General features: G+C 49.0%; 1 protein-coding gene across 1 annotated transcript in view; it reads right to left on the minus strand.

The window, feature by feature from the left end:
* Positions 1 to 19,455, minus strand: part of IQSEC3 (IQ motif and Sec7 domain ArfGEF 3) — a 104,852-nt gene that overhangs the window by 52,695 nt on the left and 32,702 nt on the right. Inside the window, exon 2 of the mRNA XM_047867497.1 lies at positions 18,068 to 18,151. Coding sequence (XP_047723453.1) covers positions 18,068 to 18,151 — 84 coding nt within the window. The remainder of the gene's footprint in view (positions 1 to 18,067; positions 18,152 to 19,455) is intronic.

A 19,455-nucleotide genomic window follows, 5' to 3' on the forward strand; every position in this document is an offset into this window, starting at 1 on the left:
TAGGCAGACATTTGTCCAATGCTCCTTGTGTGGATCTGTGTTGTAGTCACTTTTCAGGGAGCTGTAGAGGCCGGAGTACTTAAAACTTCTCATCAAAAGAATGTTCCCAGCCTCTCTTTCCCTCTCTGTACCCCATCTATAAAAATGGGCCAGTGAAAGAGTTTAGAATATTCATCCTAGCTGTTGCAGCTAGAAGGCCATATACTTCAACTTAGAGATCATCTACTTCAATCCCAGTCTCTTATGGAACCGTAAGCCCATTGTTCCAATGTCCAGAACATCACACTTTGCAAGACACAGGCTGTGCCCCCTTGAGTGTCTAGAGTTCACTGGGCTGACCTGATATCATGAAGCTGCTGTCCCCAGTGGGTCAGATGTCAGGCAGCCTGGCACTTGGACAGGAATCATGTGAATGGTATTCACTCCATGACCTGCATAGATTCTTGTAAGGAGAAGAGAGGGAGAGGAGGGGAGAGAGAGGCTGGTGATGTTAGCTATCTTGGGCTCATTATCCAGCTGTATGGAAACAGATTCCTTGAATGGCAGCCCACTAGCCTAGAGATACTTAGTGTGACTGATAACATAAAGGAGATGCTAGTCACAAGAATCTTTCCTGGGTTGGGACACCCACTTGAGAAGGGAAAAAGAATGTAGGTGGCACCAAAACAAGAGGGTTCTGAGAAGGCTTTGGTGGCATCCATATGACATTAGACCAATAAAAATACAAGGACTCAGGCCATGAATGGGGGTTATTCCACACATGAGAAAAAGACAGGATTTGAGCATGGCAAATGAAAGTCTTTGAGAAATTGGGGGAATAGCAGTTGCTCAGAGGAATACTACATGTGCCCAAGACCAGAATGACCTGTGTGTTGGGACTGAACATCACATCAGAGAGTGTCACCTATGTGGGAAGCTGACTTGTTCTTGGAGGGATGATAGGGGCCCGGAGAGCATGGCATATATATGACTCCCCTGGAGTTCTAGTGACCACTCCATCCTATCATTGCTGATATCAAAGCTGATTTCATAAAATGTAGATACTTTAATGTCAATACTTTGCTCAAAACCCATCAGTGACTTCCCAATACTCCTGAGATGAGGTCCACCAGCGTGGACTTAGAAGCATTTGTGATCTTACTACAACCTCCCCTTCCAGCCACATTTCCACCAAGTGATCCACCCACTCTGTGCACACTGAAATTCTCCCCAAATCTGCCAAGCCCTCTCAGACCACTATGTCTCTCAATAACCTTCTTCTGCCTTGATATGTCTTCTCTCCATGATCCTAATCTCCCACCCCCATTTTCTCTGCTTTGTCAACTCTTTCAGGACACACTCATTGCCCCTGGGAAGAATCAGTCCCACCCTCCAATGTGCTCTCATAATTCTTGGCACTCGCCTCTATTTCAGCAATGACCACTTTGTGTTCTAATTATTCATTGATGTGTCTCTCTCTGTTAGACTATGCCATGTACACCTTTTTATCACCAGTGAAATCACAGCGGGCTGGCTCATAATACATGTTTAATAAATGTTAAATGAAAAGATAGATGGCTGGACAGGTCGATGGATGGACATCATTTAATCTCTACTACTTTCCCAAGGGCAGAGGTACTGAGGTAAGGTCAGTGATGCACCACCCAGACTCTCCTTCAAGGAATGACTTGTTGCCCAGCTCTGGGAGACTGCCCTCTGCAGTCAGCCCCTTCAGCTCCTTCAGGGAGTGTCTCAAAGGCAGTGTCTCCTTGGCCCAAAGTCACGTCCTTCCCAGAGCTGTCGGAATCCAGTGACTGATTGAGGCAGGGATATAAAGGCTCAGCCATTGTTACTTAACCTGGGGCAAGTTTGGTAGGTCATTCTCCCTCCAGAGCTCACCTGGGACTGGCTGAGGATTTTGTTGGACTTCTGTCACTTGGACTTTTTCTTTTGCCCCATGCTATGTTCCTGCCCTCCTTTCCGTGTGTGTTGATCCCAAGCACATCCTCTAGGAAACATTCAGCACCCTCAACTCAGAGTCTGCTTCCCAGAGAACCAAATCAGTGACACAACCAGCTTTTCTTTCTTCTTCCTTCTTCTCTAGACAGCAAAGATTACCTGGGTCTGCCTGCCCACACACCTGTAGAACCTTTCCTGTTTCCCAACACCTTTGAAACACCTTGAAAGAACTCTGGGCTCTCTTTCCAGAAAAATGCACATGATTTCATACATGCCAAATTTTACCTTCACATTCTGAGGCCTTAGAGACTCCATAGACCCAGGCTAAAAACACTATTCTGGAGAGATGATCACAGATTATCTGCCATACGCTGAAGACTGTGCCAAGGGCCATAGGCAGCTCTGGTCGTACAAAGTGTTTGGCTACCACCCACCTGGGAGCTTTCAGACACTGTTTACTGTTATCCTAGCACCGACGGCATCCTTGTTCACAAGTAAGAGAGCTTGAGTGGAGTGAGGCCCCTGGTTCTGCAACTTGTTTGTTAGCTGACTTGGGCAAGATACCTAACTTTTCTGTACCTCAGTTTGCTCATCTGCAAAGTGGGGATGTGAATATCTCCTTTCAAAGAGAGTGAGAAAGGTAAAATTAATTCATAGATAGGCTGGTATGCTGGCCACAATGGGAAATATGGCCTCTTTTTTTTTAAGTTTATTTATTTATTTGGGTGGGGGGGAAGTGCACCCATGAGTGGGGGAGGGGTAGAGAGAGAGAGGGAGAGAGAATCCCAAGCAGGCTCTGTGCTGTCAGCACACAGCCGGATTCAGGGCTCAGTCTCAGCAACCATCAGATCGTGACTTGAGCCAAAATCAAGAATTAGACGCTTTGCTGACTGAGCCACCCAAGTATCCTGGAAATACAGCCTTTCTATGCACCTGGCAGGACCCTGTGCTCACACAGCCTCTGCCAGGGAGCTGACTCAAGTCAGTGAGTGTCCTCCCTGGGCTCCCAGGCAAGGCCATGTCACCCCCTGCCAGGAGCTGGAAGGATGGAGGTAACTGGAGAACTGTGCAAGAGCCAGGAGAGGGCACTTAGGTCCATGCTGCCCTACTGGAGGCTGGCTTGAGTGATGGCCTTTGGCATGAAGGTGGAGAAAGGAATGAGAAGGCACCTAGAGGCCCACCTCCTGAGGGGCTTGTTGGTGTTGGTGCTGGTGGGTGGCCGAGGGAGGCTGTTTTCCCATCTGTGCAAGGCTAAAGCAGCGATTACTAGAGACCTTGTCAGGAGGGTTTGGGGGGGGCTAAAGGATTCCTCATGTGGGAAGAACCTCCAGAAGTCCTGACCAATTGCACTACATTAGCCCAAACTCTGCCAGCCTTTCTTTTTTTTTTTCAAGCTTATTTTTGAGAGAGAGAGAGAGAAAGAAAGAGAGAGAGTGAGTGGGGGGTTGGGGCAGAGAGAGGGAGACAGAGAATCCGAAGCAGGGTCCAGGCTCTGAGCTGTCAGTGCAGAGCCCAATGCGGAGCTTGAACCCACAACCTGGCGAGATCATGACCTGAGCCAAAGTCAGATGCTTAACCAACTGATCCACCCAGGTGCCCCTGCCTGCCTTTCTTAAAGTGCTTTTGGGACAAAGAAACTAGGCATTTTGCAGAAAAAAGCTAACAACATGGCTCGCATCTGAAGATTTTTCAGCCTTTACTAAAACACTTCCTTATCTCCCATGTCTGAATCAATAAGGTGATCATAGATGGTCAGAATAAAGGCACCAAGCAAGGAAAGCCAAGCATCCTCTGGGTCCCAGATAGTACTGGGGAAATCTGAGGTGAACAGAGGGCCAGTGCTGGAAACAGAGTCGCTCTGTACTCATTCTAAGGACAGGCTAGAAAATGCTACTCCAGGTGTTGGAAGGAACACTGGGCTGTGAGTCAAGGTCCAATCTGGCTTCTGCCCGCAGCATTTGGTATAACCTTGGGTATGCCACTTCTCTCTGGACCTCTGTCTCCTCATCATGAAATGGACAGTCTCTGCAAAATGCTTTGACATCTGGAAGGAAAGAGAGGCTCAGCTTTCTCCATTTCTCCTTTCCTCTCCATGGGCCCCAGGCCCACACTGCACCATCCCTGCCCAGTGGCTGGGCTCTGGCTCCTCTGCCCTCAACACCCAAGGACACAGCATAAGCCTCCCTTTACTTCCCTTACGTCATTTAATCCATGGCAGCACCTGCCCCAGCCCATGGCTCCTTGACCTCCATTATCCAAGCTGGAAGCCAGGTCTCAGAATAGAAACCCCTGGAGGAGGGCAGCTGTGGCTTTCTGGGTTCATCCACTTGCAGAAACTGCCCTGGATTCATTGACTGTGACAGATGCTTCTCCTTCCCCTCTCCCAAGGGCCCTGAGAGAGTAAGTGATGCTCTCTCTTGTCAGCTCCTTGGAGACTCTGGGCTTTGGTCTCATAGCTGTTCCAAAAAAGTGCTGGCTGGTTTGCTTTGTCTGTAGGGGTTTCCTGTCAAAGGAACCACAGTCTTCTGGACTTGTGCCTTCCCCATATCCAGGCCCACAGTACCGTGGTGCTCACTCAAGGATGGTCACAGAAGCAGCCCAGGCAGACTGTCCCCAGATGTCCAGTGTGGGCATCAGCCTCCCCTACTCAGCCCACCCCGTAAGGGAACAGCAGCACCTGGGCACATCAGAACCTGCTGTCCTCCAGGGAAATCTCATCTAGAAGTTTCCTCTGGACACCTCCCTCACAGGCTCCTAAACTGGCCACACTGATTAATTCCATCTTCTTGCCACTGGAATCCTAATATTTTGAGCATTTTATTTTCTCACAAATAGGCATAGATCTGGTAACAAAATCAGGCTCTAAGGACATCCTACCCGCTTTCTGCCCCTTCCCTGACACACAGCACACAATTTCACAAATGCATGTTTCTCTAAGCCCAGACACAGAACTCACTGTACCCTTAAATGCACCTCAGATTTCTTCACCGATTATGTCTGCTTGTGTTATCGTCCCTAAGAGAAGACGTTTCCCATGCCTGACATCCTCGTGGCACCCAACCCTGCAAGGAAGCTCCAGAAACACTGCCTTTAAAACCATCTCTGGACACACAGCCTAGAGTCGTCACACAGCCAGTGCAGGAAACACTTCGTATTTACAACCTAGTGAAACTCTGGATTTTATTTAATTTTTTCTCTTATTATGAGCCATTTTACATATGGAAATATGAGTAACATATGTAAAGTGTAAAGAAAAATCTTCACTTGTACCCAGCTCAAGAAATGGCACATTAGAGGCCTTTGACACCTCACATATTCCTTCTCTTCTCAAAGGAATCTTTGTCCTGAATTTGTGTTTATTATTTCCTGCTTTTCCTTGGGGGCAAATTTCCTCCTTGTCCTTACGTAAGTGGCGGTGGCTGCTTTTGCAGCAGCACCAAGCCTGCATAGTGTGCTCACGGGGCAGGTCCGGGAACACTCGAGATCTTGCAGACCCCACACAGGTCAGGAGGCCCCTCTCCAAGGGCAATGGCCTGCAACTCCATGCTGGCAGGACAGAAAAGATGGCAGGGATCTGGCCGCAGCTGAGCTGCACCCATTGCCTCAGCAAGGAAGACTTTTAGGAAAGAAAATGGACTCATTCTTTAAGGACCTATTCCCCCGCCCCACCACCACCACGGTCTGGGTATGTTACTATGGGCCACGGTGACTCTCAGGAGCCACATAAGTGATGCTGGGAGAGGTGTACTCAAGAAAGACATCAGCCCATGAGCCAGCTGGGAGCCAGGTCCAGGGTGTGAGTGCTTTGGGGTCCCTGAGAGGAGGGAACACAGGAGGCCACAGGCAATGTTGGCCAGTGCACAGATGGGGACAGCGCTGCAGCAGGTAGGACTCCACGCCAGACAGCCTGGCTTTGCACGCTGGCTCTGCCATCGACTTGCTGTGTGACCTTGGGCAAGTTGCTTAACCTTGTGCCTCGCTTTCTTCTCTATGGGAGAATTAAGGTAGAGAATTAAGGTGTGTAAAATGCTCAGTAAGCCCTATATAATGAACAACTATCTTTTTCCTTTTTAGGATTTCCAACATACTATTCTGTTCAAACAAGAAAACAAAAAAGCAAAAACCTCATTCCATTTCCGAATATGAAAAGGTAGGAAGGAAGTGACTTCAGAATAAAGAACAGTCCTTAACTTGAACTATCTTTCTCTCACGTTCTTGTGCGAGAGTTCTTTAAATGGAAAAGTAGTGCTCTTTTCTGCACAGCATAATTTCTGGAGCTCTGAGTTACAGAGGATGCCAAGAGAAGCCTGCCAGGAGGTATAAGGGCTGGGAGGCAGCAGGATATAACGAGTGGGAGATGAAGAACCAGACTGACCATGGTTTAAAATCTAACAACTCACTTGCTGTGTGGCCTTGGCTAGTTCCCTAACTTTTCGGAGCCTGTTTCCTCTTCTGTTGGGAGAGTTGACAAAACAATGTCCATAAAGCTTCTGGGACCTACTGATGCCCTGTAAATGTAGGTTTCCTTCCTTCATCTGGGCATGTTGCACTTCCTCACCTTCTGGCTCAAGAGCGATGACTCCCTGGAGAGCAAAGACCTCATCTAATCCTTCTTGGGTCCCTCTGAGGGATGGTGATGATCACAACACACACAGTGCATCCCAGAGGCTGGGCCATGCCCAGCTATTTTGTTTCCTCATGGCTATAAAGTCCCTTTATTCCATCCTCCTCCCGTCCCACTCAGATCGGCCCTACCTCACCCCAGCAGAGCAGATGTTTTTTTGGATCTTGAGCTATTTCCAGGGAAAGACATTCTCTCAGCTCCTCACAGACTCAACTTCACCACAAGCCAGGGAAAAGGTCTCTGATGGCCTACAGGTGTCTGTGGCAGTCAGGTGTGTGCTGACCCCAAACAGGAGTCTTGTGACACAAGAGATGGAAATGGCAAATGCCCGGTAGTGTAGGACGCTGCTCTGGCCATCCATCCAGTTTCTACGGAACAAGATTATTGACCTATTTCCTTTCAGTCACCTTCATTATCTTTTGCTTTCTGACTTGAAGTTCTTCCTAATGTCTAACTTCAGTCATTCTTGCTACCGAAGAAACCTTCACAAGCTCACAAGGATCAGAATGGCTGTATTTTCTACATGTCTGCGGGTTTCACACATCTCTCCAAACGTGTTTAGGATGAAGGGACAATGCATAGCACACTGGCTTTGGGAAGAAGCCTCAGAGATCCCAGCTTGGGGAACCACCCACCCCTCCAGGCAGGGCAGGGGTCAGTGCCAGGCCATAAACCTTTCCCTGAAAGGGTTCGACTGTTTCCTCCTTTTTAAATAAAAAAATTTTTAATCTTTATTTATTTTTGAGAGAGAGAGTGTGATCAGGGGAGGAGCAGAGAGACAGGGAGACACAGAATCCGAAGCAGGTTCCAAGCCCTGAGCTGTCAGCACAGAGCTCAACACGGGGCTCGAACTCACCAACCATGAGATCATGACCTGAGCTGAAGTTGTACACTCAACTGACTGAGCCACCCTGGTGCTCCCATTTCCTCCTCTTAAGAGAACAAACTGTCAGCTGGCAAGAATTTTCTGATAAAATACCTCTGCTCTTAATCTCATCCTAGCCTGCACTGTAACAGCCTGGTGCTGGGTGAAATCATTTCCTCTCCTGCCCTGATGTCTAGAAAATCTCCTCTCTGGGCCCGTTGGCCCTACTGGATTGGCATTCATCTGGGTCTCTAGCTTCTTTGATCTTTTCCCCAAATTGGTCCCTTAATTCTGAGAGTCTCTCTTTCATTCAGATATTGGGCTCTTTCCAGCAGCCTATGTCCCAGGCTAGGCTTGAATAGAAACATCTGAAAGATGCCTCCTTCTCCGTGCCCATCACCTGCCATCCAAAGGAGGGACTAGACCCTCTTTCTGAAGGGCATGTCTCAATGACTCTGAACAACATTCCAGGTAGTGTGCCCCCTCCTACTTGCCATACCAGGGGCTCTGCCATTAGACCCTCATCTCCTAAAGTAGTCAGCCCATTCTTTCTAAACATTTCCTAGTCATACTTGAGTTTCTAGTCCCCTTCTCTGGGACTCCTGGATCTTGATTGATTTCTCCCTCTCTGCTCCTGAAAAATCCAGCTTTCAAATAGTTAGCACTTACTGAGTGGTTCCTATATGCCAAGCACCTTTCCAGGAATCATCTCATTTAACCACCTCAACCACTGTAAGAGGTAACTGCTCCTGTTATCCCCATTTTACAAGTAAGCAAATTGAGGATGAGAAGGTTTATGTAATTTAACCAAGGTAACAGAGTTTGTAAGTTGCCAAGCCAGGATTTAGACCTGGATTTGAGTTGCTCTGTCTGTGTTCTCAACCGCTCCACATTCTAGTACTTCCTTGAAGTCTTCCTGAATTTATCTTCGAGCCCAGGGTACTATTTTACTACCTTCCCACTTCTCAGATCTTCCTGTCCAACCTAGAAGGGCATCCACAAAACTCATCTGGCGCATCCCTCTGCACTTGGAGAAGAAAAGAGACTCTCATATTTTTAAGTTCGTTATTAATCAGTAATTGTGAGTATCCTGTTCACTGGTATCATTGCTCATTATGAATTAATAAATTCATAGTAATATACAAGTCTCTTATGCTGTTTCTGGTGAGCCAGGTCCCCTGAAATCCGAGGACCTCAGGGTCACCTAATTGCTTCTCCAAACCTGCCAAACTGCAGCCTAGACGTGGAACATGGGAACCACGCTGAGATCCTGCCAGTCTGTGTGGGTGGTGGAGCATGGCCGAGGCAGCGCATTCAAACAGTGACAGGCAGGAAGCAGGCTTTAATGCCCCCTGTTTGTTGCAGCCCCTCTCTTTATGCGGGCTTGTTTTGATCTCTGTCAGCTTCTTCCTTTGGAACCTGAACAAGTTGCTTCTTTCCCCTATTTCCCCAGCTGGAAAACGGACACAGTAATTCTTGCTCCTGTGGCCTTTAACAGGTTTGTGGTGAGGATCAGACAGGTGAACGGTTGGGAAGGAGTTTTACAACCCGGAGCACCCTGTACACATGTCAGTTAAGGTTATGACCAGCTTTCCACCGAAACTTCCTTCATTTTCCATCATTTCTGTCCTTGGAATGAAGGAAGCTGCATGCATGGCAGAAGGGAAGCGGGTATCAGGCTCTTTCCTGGAGCATCCCGGGGGACAAAGTCCAGCGCCCAGGCAGCACAGGCCCTTGGATGCGGAGAGTGGGGTGAGGACCAGGGAAAATGACAGAAGGTGGTTGTGAGAGCCTGGACGACTCAGAGCGAGGCGAGGCTTTCCTCCTTTTGAAAATTCCCTTTTGTGTTTTAACAATCAGTAGAATGGAGAAAGACAGAAACCGTGCACCGGCCCACTTGATGCTTCTCCTTTCTTATGTGTGCTCGCACGAGTTTGGATGTTGCCGTTCCCATCTGCTTCTTGGGTCCCCTGTCCCCCATGTTCCTGTCATGCCACTTGTCCTTTGTTTTGCTTTGTAAATGCTCCCGGGTGCTCCTGCTGCCTCAGCCCAAGGCAGAGTGTCTTCTTACAGAATTACTGCCACAGGGACCCTGGGATTAGACGGTTCACCCCCTTATGTAGTAGCTGGGGAAACTGAGGCATTGAGCTGGTGGTAGAAAGCCCCAGCTCTTCAGGAAGCCTGAGTTCTAGACCCTGTTGGGCACGTCACCAGCTGGGAGAGCTTGGGCAAGGCACCTTCCTCCGGTCCTCAGTCTCCTATCTGTGTGATAAAGAGTGGTGTATCACTTGGGTCCCTTCCAGCCAGAAACCCTCCGTTTCAAAAGCAATAGCTCCTGCTAGCTCTTCTGTCTGTCAGGGACAGCATCATATGCCAGTCTTCCTTCACAGACAGCTGTCTTTCCTGGTTTTTGTTTTTGTTTTCTTTTTGTGGTTTTTTAATCATCATACACACACATACACACACACACAAAATCTCTAAGAATCTCCTTTCTTAAGCTGTTCCAAGGCCTCTGTCAAAGGCAGTAGAATCATTAAGAATGCCTGGTCTGATTAAACCACTTGCTGCAGACTATGATGATCTCCTCTCTTTTGGTTTGATGAAACAGATTTAAAGCCCTTTTTGTCATATATCAGAAACACTCACTGAAATTATAAATTATTGCCATGGTCATGTTATTGGTTGAAAGACAAATGAATGGGTGAAGATGACTTTTCAGAGGAGAAAACAAACCCAAACCAAAAAGGCCTAAGAGTGAGGTTAGAAAAATCTCTAGGCTTGGGGCGCTTTGGTGGCTCAGTCGGTTGGGTGGCTGACTACAGCTCAGGTTATGATCTCACGGTCTGTGAGTTCGAGCCCTGCGTCGGGCTCTGTCCTGAGCACTCAGAGCCTGAAGCCTGATTCCGATTCTGTGTCTCCCTCTCTCTCTGCCCCTTCCCTGTTTTCTCTCAGTCTCTCTCTCTCTCTCTCTCAAAAATAATAAACAATAAAAAAATTTTAAAAAATAAAAATCTCTAGGCTTGCAAAGAGAGGTTACTCTTTCTGGGAATGAAAAAAAAAGGAATACCCAAAAGACTCAAACAAGAAGTTTCTGGGAAATGAAAAAAAGAATCTCTTTCCCTAAATTGGACAAAACTGTGCATTAATGAACACCAGCAGAACAGAGATAGTTAGATGTTCCTTGTGGTGGCTTTCATTTTGTTGTTCTGGGAGTAGTATACTTAGTTACGTTTATTTCTTTAAATAATAAAGCCTGAAGCTTTTTCTCCCCCTGAAAATATTCTCCCAGTTATTCCTGTCTTCAGCTTGGTTGTTCTGATGTGTTTACCTCCAGGTACCTAGAGTCCTCAAAGCCTCATTTGTAGGGCCTCATTTGTAGCCTTCACTGTTGCTGACCCACAAACCAGGCTTTCTTGGAGGAGCCCCCTCTAAGCAGCCCCCTTCCTGTGGCAGGAGAAGTAAGAGCCTGCTGTTCACTCCCCCACCATGCTTTCACTTCCTGTGCTTGAGAACACCCCCCCTTCTTTGGTCACCTGACTGGCGGCAGCACCTGCAATAGATTGGTTCAAATCCTAGTTCCGCCCTTTGCCAGGGCTATGGCCCTTAGACAAGCCATTCATCAGCTCTGATCCTCACTCTGTCCTCGAACCTGGGACTGAAAGCAGTTCATGAACCTTTGGTGGGAATTAAGTAAGCTAATATCTGTCTAGCACGTAGCAACGGCTCGCTAGCTGACAGCCAGTGTTCTCTTTCCCTCTCTCATGGGTAAGGGACACAAAATAGAAATATAGACTGAAGAGGAATTCTCTAATCATCTCTCAACACACTGCTGACAGAAAGCTGTCTGTCCTAACTCACAGCTCTTTGAAGGTGGGCCCAAGCTTGGCCTCATTCACATGACACAGCCCCAGCCCAGGTCTGTGGACAGGGAAGTTTGAAAATGCCCTTTGGTGACAACGGAGGTCTCATGAAGAGACTGGTCTTAGAGGATCACTGGGTGGAAAAAATACACGAGGAAATCGGCCTGGGCAAATACTTGACTCCAAACACAAGTTTCACGTTGCAGCTGAGGAAAACTCACTGAACAGAAAGCCAAAAACCATGACAAGACAAAGCTTTCCTAATACTCTCTGGAACTGGGGGTATGGGTGTGGGGGCCATCCCCTAGCAGGGAATCAAAGTATTCTGACATCTATTTTGTCCTTTGTGCCTCCTGAGTCTGGCAGGGAAGACACAGATGGGACAAAAAGCATGGACATGAAGGGACAGGCCACATGGTTGGTCAGGGAACAGGTTTCTCTAGCTCCAGGACCAAATTCTTCTGCCATTGCCTGTGGTTATCCTCAGGTATAAAGCCCAGCCATAAAGGCAGATTCTGCCGTAACTACACAGAAATCCTCAGGACACTGGTGAGCAAACCTAACCTGCTCAGAAAGCCCAAATAAGAAGGAGCAGCCCCGCCCCTCCCCCTGCTGTTTGCCACTTGAGTCCAGGTTTGCTGTGTCCTCAGCCAGACTGATGTCCTCAATCCTCAGGAATCCCACCTGGGCCCCACAATCAGATGATCCATTCCAGGGCAGGTCATCATGGGAACTGTCAGAACACTGTGTTAGGTCACATGATCCCAACCCTTGCCAAGGCCTTTGGGAACTACCCGCGGGACGCTGAGGAGACCAGACAACTTCCCCTTGGCCTTGCCTGCTGCCCACTGCCTTCCTGTTGTGCCGAGGCAGAGACCCCAGAGCCTAGGGGCTGGGCAGCTTAGGTGGGCCGACCCTCCAGCCCCACTCAGGCCTAGAAGGGAAGCGTGTCTTCTCTGTGCTTCTCTAAGGAAGAGGGGACAGAGTTCCGCAGTCCCAGAATGAGCCCCTACCCTCTCCACTGCGGGTGGGGCAGGATTCCCGGCAGCCTCGGAGCCAGAGCTGGGGATGTGACTGATGGAGCTGGCGCGTGATGTGATGCCGAGGCTCCCTAGCCCAGCTGTTTGAAGACTAAACTGTATCGATTGAGAATTTAATTGCTCCGTAATCGCTGAGTAAACACTGGCTGCTCCATTGATCATGCCCCAGGCCAGCTGGGGAGAGCCAAGAGGCGGGATAGAGGCGCCAGCGATGCGAACGAAGGGCTCTCCCAGACAGCATCCTTGGAAGGAAATCCCTTCCTCAAGGATATAGTAGGGAGTGCAGCCTCCAGCAGAGCTCACAGCCACCCACTGCCCAGTCTGCGGGCTGGTTAGCAGGTGCAGACCAGCGCCAGGAAAGGATGGGGGCTTCGGAGGGGCTGCTTAGGGCGGGAGGTTCTCTCTGGACACCATATACTAAGTGGGAAGTGCAGGCTACAAAATCTTTTTTTTTTTTTTATGGGGGGTAAATGTAAAATACAGTCCTTAGAAAAATAAAACCCTGGAAGGTTGCACCCTAATATATTGACAGTGGTTAATTCTATATAACTGAATTCAATTATTTTCTTCTTTATATTTCTGTATTTTCCACATTTCCAACAACTAGCAAGTATAACTTATAATCAGAGAAAATAGATGTTATTTAAGATCAAAAGAAATGCCTAGAAGGGTTTCTCCTGTGCTCTGGAAGAAAGAAAGAAAGAAAGAAAGAAAGAAAGGGAAAAAACCCTAGCAGCAGCTCTGTGGAAAGTGGTTGCATTTTGGAGTTAGACCTGAGTTCACCTTCCAGTTCCAGAACTGATTAGCAAGGTCCCTCTGTCAAGACACGGGACTTCTCTCCATCTCAGATTCCTTATCTAAAACTTCAAATAACAGCTATCTCACAGAATTGAGATAAAATACTCAGAGTGCTTAGTGCAACATACCTGGCATGTTCAAGAAATATTAGTGTCTCTTCCATCCTGGAGGAAGGCTGGGCAGGTAGGACCGAATAACAGGGGTGAGTCATTGAGTTCACTGGGGCCCAGAGTTCCTTCTTCCCCAGGGCTCCCAAGGGGAGGGAGTTGTTCTGTTTCCTCCCTATGCTTCCCCTAGCTGAGCCGCCACCCCACCCTTACAAGCCTCCTCTCATTACACTAATAGAAGGCAATCTTCCTCCACTCGGCCCCATTGCCACCCACAGAGACAAATGGGCTGCCATTCTGTTGGATGCTGCGTGGTGGCTGGCCAGTTCCAGGGTCATTGTCAGGGAGAGCGTGAGAGGGAGGAGAGGGATGGGACTGGAAGTAGGGCTGCAATTACTAGCCTATTCAGCTCCCTAGAATAAAGCCCTTGTCATTAGCTAGCAGCAGGAGGAGGTAGGGAAGGCGGAAGAAAGAGCCTGGCACACACTTACTGCACCCGGCTCTGGGTTCCATGCCGCCCCCCACCCAGCTCTCACCTGAGGGCCTAAGTGCCCTGGTAAGCACAGAGGGTTTGCCTGGGCGGGGGATGGGGGTGGGTGGGGGTGTGTGTGGTGTGTGTGTGAACCCAGGCCCATTCCCTGGTGGACTCACCATCCCCTCAGAGGCCTCTGCCAGCCCCATAACTTCTCCATTGCCCCCCAGTCCCTGATGCCACCGCTTGGCTCCTTTCTTACAGAAACCCAGCTTCCAGACTTGCTCAACTTTGGGTGTTCCCACCTCCTGGGGTATCACTCCCTGGCAGGCTCCACATCCCAAGGTAGAGTTTCTCCTAACCCCATCCCTCAAGGCTTCTCTTCAGGTGGCTGGGGCAGGTTGTCCTAGCAACGCCCACCCCCCAACCCAGGGCTGGGGCTTATCTGTCTCTTGGGGAGGGGTGAGGGTTTCTCCTGGCCCCTTAGTCTCTCCTCTGGGCTGAGGGTTTGCCTCGGGCTGTGGCAGCTCCTCTCCACTGGTCTGGCCAATGGGGCTGTGGGTGATCAGCTGCCGTGAGGCCCCCATGGGATTCGTCCAGAGTTCTTAAGAAAGGGATTCTTGCTAAGTCCCACAGCTTGGAGTGGGGCAGGGAGAGGACAGACCCCTCAAGTTGGGCTGATCTTGATCACCACTGGCTTCAGCTGAGGTGCAGAGGAAGAATGTCAGGGAGCCAGCTCTGAGGTCACACACCAAAGGTCCCAGTGACCCTGAGACCTGATCAATTGGTTTAGATTTCTTATTGGGGTCTCCTGTGCAGACCAATGGGCTTATCCCCAGAAGATTCAGAGGCTGATTGGGCTGGAGCCTGGCTGAGCTGGTGGGAAGCCAGACTGACAAGAGCCTAGCTTGTCTCAGAGCCCTGCAGCCCAGCCCAGGATCTCCCAGGGTGGCCCAAAGGGCTTTGTGACCCACCAACCCTGCACTAGCCCTCAGCCCAATCTCTGACTTTCGCAGGTTCTCACAGAGAAATTCCTGGGAAGGTGTGGGCTATGCTCTGTGGAGGTGGGGCACCTGGTTAAAGGAAAGTGGTAAGTGGGTGTAAAGGGGTCACAGATAGGGTTAGGAGCAAGGATGTGGGGGTCTAATGGGAGAAAACGTTCTTAGGATGCAATCCCCCCAGGAAGCCAGGAACAGACAGACTGACTGACACATACATTGTTGGACTGTCAGAAAACATCCAGAGGGCCTCCTCCCAGAGAAGCCAAGAAACTGACATCAGAAATAGACAGACAGACAGAGAGGCAGAAATACACTCTAGGAAACTACAAATGAAACAGAACAACTTGGAATAATTGGGAACAGAGGCAGACAACAGCTGAAGGTCTGGACCAACTGGGTGTAAGTCTCCCTGTCCCACCCAGAGGAGAGGGCTGCAGGAGGGTAGTCCCTCCATAACCGAACATCCCCCTACCCTCCCTCCCAGAGCACCTCTGTCCCCCACCTTGGCACCTGCCTTTTCAAGGGAAAACTAAGATAATAGATTTCCTACCCTCCCACTCCAAATCTTGAGAAAGAGGCCTATTCCCTTGGCAGCCATGATGGGGGAGCACTCCTCCCCTGCCCCACATACACTTGTCACTCTTTCCCACATGGCACACCAGCCCCTCCCATCCCTTCCCACCAGGGTCCAGGGCCACAGGGCAGGTGGGCAGGCAGAGGGGTGTGGGCATGAGAAGGAATAAGAGGGCTGAGAAGTGAGAGAAAGGATGACCGTGGAAAATCCAAAGAAGGATTCCTGTTGCCACACCCCTAGGACTGAGCTTGAGGGCACCCTGTCATCTATCTTCGCCGATGCCTTGTGCTTGGGTAGTAGCAATTACATGCTTACTGAATGGAGCTGGATTGACGGGGTGGGAGGCAGACTAGACAGCCCTTCTCCCCACCTGCCAAGGAGGAGATTTTTAGGAAGAAGACTCAGCTGTGTGTCTGAACAGTGACAGCCCATTGGAAGGAACCAGGACCCTCTGTCTCTTTCCTCGAAGATCATCCTGATGCCACTCCACTCTCTGTCCTCTCTTCTCTTCTCTCCTTCTCACATTCTCCCATTTCTGTCTACTTCCAGTTTCCAGGTGAGCCATTTCCAATTTGGAAATTGGAAACTAGATGGGGAGATCCTCCAGAACTCAAGTGGCCTTACTTGTTCTTATGTCCCCAGGCACAGAACTTGACCCACAGACCACCCAGGGCATGGGCACAGTGCTCCGTCCCTCTCTTTGCCTTCCATGATCCTACCTGGTCACCCTCGGGACAAGCACACCTCCCTCAGCTCTGGACTGAAGGATCCCAAAGTGCCACTTGCTTTGGCCTGACTCTGACACCTCAGAGTCCTGCCTACACCCCGGCCCTGACTTCCCTTTAAGGGAACATGAGTAGTGATGCCTTTCAGGGGTGATTTTGTGTCTTTGTGTCAATAGCTACCATCTCTGATGCCTACCTAGTGCTCTCCAAGAAATAAAGGAGGAAAGATCATGGAATCACTCAGTCTCAAACAAGGAAATGGTGAGCGGTAGGAGTGACATGCCTTCAGGGCAAGTCTGGGCGCTGGTACTTTCTGGCCACGTGATTATAGGCAGGGCCCTTGAGTGCTCTGAAACATACTCTGCTCTCAAATAAGACAGGGACGAGAAAGAGAAAGCCTGGTCTAACCTCACTGAGCAGCTGAAAGACCCAATGAGATTATGCGTCAGTGTTACTTTCCTGACAGACCACCCTCTTGGGAAATTGAGGCCCAGGGTTGCTGAGCAACTTGCCCAAGTTCATCCCAACAACAGGAGACTGTAGATGAGGCCAAGTTCAGGCCAGAATCCAAGTATCTTGACTCCCAGTGACATAAGAAACAAGTAAAAAAAGAGAGAGAAATGTGCAGAACTAAGAAGAATTGGTGGAAAGAGAACAAAGCGTGACCAAGGCCCCGGGATGTAGACACAGGAGAGGAATTTGATGTGGGCCAGAAGGGGAGAGGTGAAGCAGAGAGACAGGTGAAGGTGGAAGACAGACAGAAGCACAGAAGTGCAAGGAGGAGGGGCCACAAAATGGGAGGTGGAGGGGAGAGGGACCGAGTTCAGCTACTCAGAGTGACTCTCATTTCTCCTACCCTAGCTGAGGAAATGATCTGCGTGGCGCAGAATTATTTACCTACGCTTATGTTCCAGGGGAGTCTAGAGCTTAAGAAACCCAAAGAACTCTCTGAGCACCTGTTCAGGCGGCTGTTAGATGTTAGTCCCACAATGTAAGACGTCTGCAGCAAACAGCTGTGGAGAAGAGGGGCCACATTGTGGGAAGCAGGCGGTGCCCGAAGCCTTGCAGCGTTTCTGTATCCATTCAGCACTTTGTTACTCACCGCCCTTCCCGTGCAGGCTTTGCAAACGTGATGATAATTCCGCACAGAAACTTAGAGGTGGAGGTACTCCACGTTAAAAGGAAAAGTTTATAGTACACGTAAAAGCTAAACAAATAGGTTTTGTGATGACGATGACTACTCCCTGCAGAAGACAGCTATGTTGTTGGCATTATTGGAGAGACCCCAAATATGTGCTGTAAAATTCACATTTTCTGTCTGATTAGATTGGCATGCTGGGCCCGTTCCATCAAATATATGTATATATATCTAAGTTTTATTACCCTAAGATGTCATCAGTGACTAGGAAGTGATCTGATATTTTGCTAGTTAAAATAGTTAAATTAATTTAAAATTCTTTAATTAAAAAAATTAACAAACGAGAAAGGGACTATGACTAACCCACGACAAGATGAAGCGGGCCTGGGACAGTGACACCAACCCCTGACTCAACATTCTCCCCCTTCCTTCCCAGGTCAACAGCTAACTCAGTGAAAAGCCTGACAATTAAAACTCAGTCATCTTGGCTCTTTTATGGGAGGAGAAAGATTAGAAAGAAAAGAAGAAATCTTTGCTACCATAGAAAAGGCAGGCACAACCCTGGACTGAGCACCTGCTTAGTGCCAGGCACCCTACCACGTGATTATATATTCTGTGTATAATCCAACTAACTTCCCTTGATTTCTAAAAAGATGATATTTTATGTAGGCTCTTTAGGGGAAGGAGCCTAAGTTTGGCATTTGAACATTAGGGTATAATGGCCTCCAGAATTGGGAATGGCTCATCTGGGGACCAGAGGAAGGCAAGAGCAATAGAAGGCATGAGACAGGAGGTAAAAACAGACAGACAGACAAAAACACAGGACTCAGAGGAAGAGGCCGAATGGCGCTGTGCAGTGTGCTTTGCTTCGAGGGGAAGGACAGTGGGGGTGGGAAAGGGAGGACGGCCACCAATGCATTCCCACCTTTGGGAGGCCAAGTCGGAGCAGGCAGGCTTCTGCTCGGCGTCAGCGGCTGGGCAGCAGAACTGGTGCAGCACGGTCTCATTCCTGAGGGCAGAGCAAGAGGGAGAAGGTCAGGGGCGGCCTTGACATGTTGGGCCCAGCTGGCACTGACACATCCCCCACCACCTGACCCGAGAACCCTTCAACCTGTGTTAACATTACTCCAGGGAGGAGCTTCTGGCTCTTCTCCAACATGCAGTAGGCCCAGTTCAAACACCACCTCCTGCTTACAGTCCCCGGACCTCCCATCAACCACCTCCTCCTCCTCCTTCTGAGCACCCCCCCATCCCCGGCCCTGTCCTCTGCATAGGATGTACCATTTATTCAGCCCTCCCGTTTATCATTATAGTTCTTTATGACCCCGTTCCCTACTATGATCTGGCAAGACCAAACTAGGTCTATTCACCCATCGTGCACAGAACTGTATGCAGGGAATGTGTTTAAGCTGATCGTATGCGAAGGTAGAAAGCACTCATACAGAGATTTTAGGGTTGCTGGCTGAAAATCCAAGGCACGGTGCTTGATGAGGGATTTGTTTGATGCAAATGAAAACGCTAACCCGGAGGCGGAGATAGAAATTCTAGTGCCAACTCTACAGCTAGCCAGCTGTGTGATACCTCATCACCTTTTCCAGGCCGCAATTTATTTACTAATGAAGTAAATGAGTTGAACCAGAGAAGTGGTTCTCAACCCTAGCTGCTTATTAGAATCACCGGGAGCTTTAAAAACCATCAATGCCTGGGCCCTAACCCCCAGGGACTGATTCACTTGGTCTGGACTTTTATAAAGTCCAGGACTTTTTATAAGGTCCCAGGTGATTCAAAAGGTAGTCAGAATTGAGAGCCATTAGACTAGATGATTTTCAAGGTGACTTCCATCTCTAAAACTCTGTGATTCTAATATCTACTTTGAGCCACCTTGGGATTTAACAGTAAAATTAATTTTGGATGAAGGTATGCTGACATGTGGTCTTTTCTCCCTTAGCAAGCATTCACCATCATGGAGTCAGAGAATGACAGAGCTGGGAGGGCCCCCAAAGATTTCCCAAAAGACATTTTTAAAACTTCCTTTAGCCTCAGAACACTTTGTCCAAACACAATCTTTCCTGGAAGCCCATTTTGTAAAACAACGAAGGTGGTCCCTCTATGGTCAGGGAATTGGAGGTCTATGCCTCCTTGATCTGCTGGTCCCAGTCTTGGTAGCCACCTCCCATGTGTCTCTTGGGGGCCCCAGGATTATAAGAGCATAGATTAGAAACTGCTGTGTTTGGGGTGCCTAATGGGTAAGCATCTGACTACAGCTCAGGTCATGATCTCATGGTTTGTGAGTTCGAGTCCCACCTTGGGTGA

The sequence above is a fragment of the Prionailurus viverrinus genome, chromosome B4 (genome assembly GCF_022837055.1).
Source record: "Prionailurus viverrinus isolate Anna chromosome B4, UM_Priviv_1.0, whole genome shotgun sequence".
Taxonomy (NCBI): Eukaryota; Metazoa; Chordata; class Mammalia; order Carnivora; family Felidae; genus Prionailurus; species Prionailurus viverrinus.